Here is a 5516-nt window from a genome sequence, read left to right on the forward strand (position 1 = left end):
AGTCTCAAAAATGTGATTATTTTTACATGGCACTACATTAACATCGTACACTTGAATCCTTGTTACTAAAAAAATATATATATACATAACTTTATCATCAAAACTCATTCTCACATCCACAACTTTGTTCTCAAAGTATTACGACTTAATCTCATTTTGCTATGACTTTATTCTATTATTGCTAAAACTTTGTTCCGGTAATTTTATTATCATCATCAAAATATTATGACTTTAATTTCACAGTACTACGACTTTATTCTCATAATTTGTACTTCATTCTCACTATTGCGATTTAAATATCATATAAGACTTTATTCTTGTAATTTTTATTATATCATCAAAATATTACGACTTTAATTTCACAATGCTACAACTTTATTTTCGTAATTTTGGCTTTATTATGAAAACATTAAAAGTTTAATCTCATATAAGCCTTTATTCTTATATTACTACGACTTTATTTTTGTAATTTCTATTTTATTATTAAAATATTACGACTCTAATCTCACAATGTTCAGACTTTATTCTCGTAATTTTGGCTTTATTCTCAAAATATTAAAGTTTAATCTTGTATAAAACTTTATTCTCATAATTTTGACTTTATTCTCAAAACATCACGGCTTTAAACTCGTATAAGACTTTATTCTCAAAATATTAAAGTTTGATCTTGCACAAGACTTTATTATCATAATGCTATGACTATTGATGTAATTGTTACTTTATTATCAAAATATGACAACTTTAATCTCAATGCTACTACTTTATTTTGAAATTTGGATTTAATTCTATGAATATTCATATAAGACTTTATTATTGTAATTTGTACTTTATTCTCAAAATATGACAAGTTTAATCTCAAATAAGACTTTATTTTCATGATGCTATGACTTTATTGTTGTAACTTTGACTTTATCATCAAAATATTGTGACTTTTTTTTTACGTGGCACTAAAACGCCTTTGTAGAATTGTTTAATTCTCCTCATCTACCTTCACAGTGGCCTTTGCTGTTTTTCTTCCATCCGTAGCAGCACTCCAGCCTGCTGCCGTAACGGCAAACACCCGCCAAACTCCTCGCTGGGATCTGACGCCTTTGTCTTCAAGGAAAACACCAGAAACATGTCAGCTTTACACTAAGATGGGAAGATTTCTAAGAAAATGCATTCAGATACGATCCAAAAATCACAACATGGAAGCAAAATGATGTTTTGTTTTTCATATGAAAACGTAATACCAAAATTGTGAAATTTACCAAATTCTGAGTTTCTACACCAGATTTTTCAGTATACAGACTGCCGTGACTAGTGTATCTCTGGACGTACAGTATTAGGCTGTGATTTAAAGGTAAGCGCCTCACTTTGGTGACCTGTGACCCTCCTGGACTAATTGCAGCCGTAAAAGCAGCAGAAATGGAGAAACACACATGAAGATCCAGCGGGGATTTGAACAGACATGATGTAGGAACCTCTGCGTTTATGGCTCTTTAAGTGTTTAACAGATGCCTCTTACAGGAACCCCTAACATTTCCGCTATAATTAAACCGTGTGCTATTCATGGCAATCACACATCAGCAGATGGATCAGGAGCTTCTTTCAAGCAGAGGTGTGTGTTGAGCAATAGTTAGCACTTAAACAGGCTTTCATAGACCTTTCATACACATGTAAGAGGGGTTGGCTTTGGGATTTTGCCGTATCAAATGAGCTTTTACTTCTTTGACTACTTTTCACAATTTTCTAAATATAGGCTTTGGTTATATGCATTTTCTTGACACTTAACAGGAACATTCTCAATTTTTAAATAATTAAATAAATAGCTAACATAATAATTCAATTAACATTTAAATTAAATAAATAATAAAATATACTATACACTCTTAAAAATAAAGGTGCTTCACGATGCCATAGAAGAACCTTTTTGTCTGAATGGTTGCATAAAGAAGCTTTAACATCTGAAGAACCTTTCTGTTTCACTAAAGCTTCTTTGTGGCGAAAGAAGGTTCTTCAGATTATAAAAAGGTAAGAAAGAGATGGTTCTTTAACTGAATGGTTCTTTGTGGAACCAAAAATGGTTCTTCTATGGCATCGCTTGAAGAAACTTTTGAAGCACCTTTATTTTTAAGAGTGTAGCATATAACTTAATTTTGTCAACGCTCGACTGCTCATTTGCATAAAGTTAAACATTTCTCAACGTTGTCTAGCGGCTGCACAAACCCACAATGTACTGTTGCAAAAAAACCCACATTATCAGACTCAACTACAGGCCTACAAAAATTGTACTACAAAGCTACAATTAATATTCAGTAATTTTATCGATTCAACTGCTTTATCACTGTCAGATGAGAACAAAACTTGAACTGAATAATGACACTATTGTCTTCTAAAATCGAAATCGTTTCATAACTGATAAAGCATTTTGCAGCATCGACACTGTTATTGAACTGAATTGAATCAACATTGAATTGATCTGAATAATGACAATATTGTCTTCTATAGAGCTACGTTGCAGCTGAAATTGAATTAGTTTTACACCATTATCACTGTCAATCTCCTGTTTACTAATGTGAAGCTGCTTTGAAACACTTTGTATAAAGCGCTATAGAAATAAATGTGATGAATATTATGTAATATATATACATATAAATTAATTTCAGCAATTGTTATGCATGTTTTTATGTACTACTTTTAAATTAAATAGTGTGATACTATAAATATCGGCTTTATATCGGCCATTCTCCACTCTAAGATCTGTATCAGCCATCTAAAAAAACAACAACAATATTGGTCGACCTCTACTACTACTACTAATAATAACTTTGAGCAAATATACAAATTTAAATTTTACAGTTTGAAAAAATAAATAATATTTGATGACTCATCCTGCACTACACAAATTTTCGTCCAATCAGATGCTCCCTAGAATGAGCAAGCCCCTCCCCCTAATTAATCTGCCTAGCAACAGAACGTCAACTAAAACCTTGAGCAATATATGATATATTACCTGCCCCAGTACTTGTTCAACAGAAAACAGACAAAACTGCTTTCATCAAGTGATCAACATGCTCTCTCTGGTTCCAGATGTTTGTAATTCTGCATGCTTCTCATGTTGGTCTCTAAATTTGGACCAGGCTCCAGCGGGACGGAGTGAATCAGTGAACCGACGGAAATAAACTCTGTACAGCAGCAAATGGGAGCCAGTCGTGTGAACAGGTGGCTCATTACGGCCAAAATTAGCAGCTCATCATTGGCAGATCAGCACCGACAGCTTCCCAAACCAACACAACAGCCATTTACATGAATACTGCAGAAATATTTCAAATATCAAGCTTGTGTATCATTTACAGCTACTTTTGCATTTAATAGTGATTTGATTTCATAGTTAACAGGAGGAGAATATATTCAGGTTTACTGAAATTCATTGAGTCAATCAATCAAAATAAATGCACTGGAAAAAAGAGAGAGAGAGATTTTCTTATTCTGGTAACACTTTACAATAAGGCCCCTTTAGTTAACATTAGTTAATGCATTAACTAACATTAACTAACAATAAGCAATACATTTGTATTTATCAATCTTCGTTAACGTTAACAAATATGCAACTATTCATTATTTGTTCATGTCAGCTCAAATACATTATATTAAATGGTACTACTTTTGATTGTACACTGTAAAATAATTCCATAAAATTTACGGTTACATCTGTGGTTGCCGGAATTTTACCGTAAAAAATACGGTAGCAGCATTTTAGGTTTTACGGTTTTAACTTAAATTTACAGTTAGATACCGTAATTTCATTAACTGATATAATGTTAATATACCAACCTACTGAAGGACTGAAATCTGTTTTGTACCTTTGTAATACACTGATAACCGCAGGAGGTGATGATGAAAGCCCATCAGAAGCAGCTTTTAAATACTAACATATATAGAAGGAGCACACAAACACTAAACACTAAACAGCATCACGGTAACACATGTGAAACTGAAATAACGCAATAAACATTCATTTAACAACATTAGGTGTAACACACAACCCTAATATACAAAACTGATAAGAAAAACTAAGAAGAAACAGTTATTTCAACAAAAAACATCACATTTGAAATGTAACGCAGGGAATTCTGGGAATGTCAATTTACGGTTATTCACTGTAAATTATACGGTCTTTTTCACTTCCAAAAACGGTATACTACCGTAAAATTACATGTAATGTCCAATACAGTTTTTCACCGTATATAGTAGGGGGAATTTACCGTTAACCATTTAACAGGTTTTTACTGTGGCATTTTTACAGTCTTTTACCGTTAAATTCACGGTCATTTTTACAGTGTAATAATGCATTAGTAAACATTAACTAAGATTAATAAATGCTTAATAAGTATTTGTGATTGTTAAATCATGTTAACTAATATAGTTCATGACTGTTAACAAACAAAACCTTATTGTAAAGTGTATTTTTGTCTTGTCTTCCATTTAAAACAAATCTAAATATTCATTCATCAAGATACTCGAGAAGCAAAAAGACTTCAGATATTAAGTCTTGTTTTCTGAAAAATGAGCTAAGAAAAATAATAATGTTTTTCATTTTAATTAAGTTTATTTGCTTCTTCTTCTTTTAAGCATAAACTCACTTTTTTTTTTTCTTTCGGAAAACATGACAATATGAATATTGTTTATTTTTTGTTTGCAGTTTATGCATTTAATATGGTTACAAAAGCATTGAAAATTAAATATTGACCTTTAATCAAAAAAAGTTGCATTGGTCCCAAATGTTTTTGCACATTAGTTACTGTTGCCTCTTAACTTATGAATTGATCTGCTCCATAAAAAAGCATCCTAAAATAAGATCCCAATCGTTTCTCAGAGAAATCAGTGAGATTAAAAGAAGAAAATCCTACTTCTCAGATGTTTCTCTTGAGAAAAGACCTCGATAATCTCACACGTGTCTCTCCTCTAGAGATGCAGAAGAAATCTCAACAATGTCTTCAATATGAGCATTAACATGCTGAAGTTTTCTGCACAACAGAGGCTGTTTGATTTTAAGCAGGAGAAGGTCACTTACCTGTAGTCTGCCGATCCTGAGGAGAAATAAAGCAGAAATGACAGAGCGCTGATCCACGTCAAATGTTTCATGTTTTAAAGCAAGCCTCTTTATTTCTGCACTGTCCCAGTGTGACTGCAGGATGAAGTCTGCAGCGTCTCTCTCTCTCGTCTCGCTGAAACTCCAGAAGTCATTGCGTTGAGTGACAGAAGGGCTGGAAGTCTTTTGTGGGGGTGTTTCAGACGTCTTCTCTCTGAAACTCAATCTGTGACGTCTAGATTGATGCAGTCACGTCAAACGACTCACTTCATGCTTCGGGAGAAAGAAAACCTGGTTTAAGAGAAAGTCGGAGTGAAAGAATACACTCTCTTTATTCATGAATGTGAATTTGAATTGAATTGGCCACAACATACAGGAAGCTGAATTCACTCAATTGCAATTTAAAGAAAGTTTACACAGTCACAATATAGAGCCTTGTCTT

At 32.8% G+C, this 5516-nt stretch overlaps 1 protein-coding gene across 1 annotated transcript in view; it reads right to left on the bottom strand.

Annotated features, from left to right (window-relative positions):
- Positions 1-5194, bottom strand: part of LOC107564313 (epidermal growth factor-like protein 6) — a 17643-nt gene extending 12449 nt beyond the window's left edge. The window contains exons 1-2 of the mRNA XM_016249352.1: positions 5057-5194; positions 989-1095 (exon numbers count right to left, since the gene is read on the bottom strand). Of these exons, the coding sequence (XP_016104838.1) occupies positions 989-1095; positions 5057-5127 (178 nt within the window). The 5' untranslated portion in view covers positions 5128-5194. The remainder of the gene's footprint in view (positions 1-988; positions 1096-5056) is intronic.
- Between the last annotated feature and the right edge of the window lie 322 nt (positions 5195-5516).

The sequence above is a fragment of the Sinocyclocheilus grahami genome, unplaced genomic scaffold (genome assembly GCF_001515645.1).
Source record: "Sinocyclocheilus grahami isolate Dianchi unplaced genomic scaffold, SAMN03320097.WGS_v1.1 scaffold923.1, whole genome shotgun sequence".
Taxonomy (NCBI): domain Eukaryota; kingdom Metazoa; phylum Chordata; class Actinopteri; order Cypriniformes; family Cyprinidae; genus Sinocyclocheilus; species Sinocyclocheilus grahami.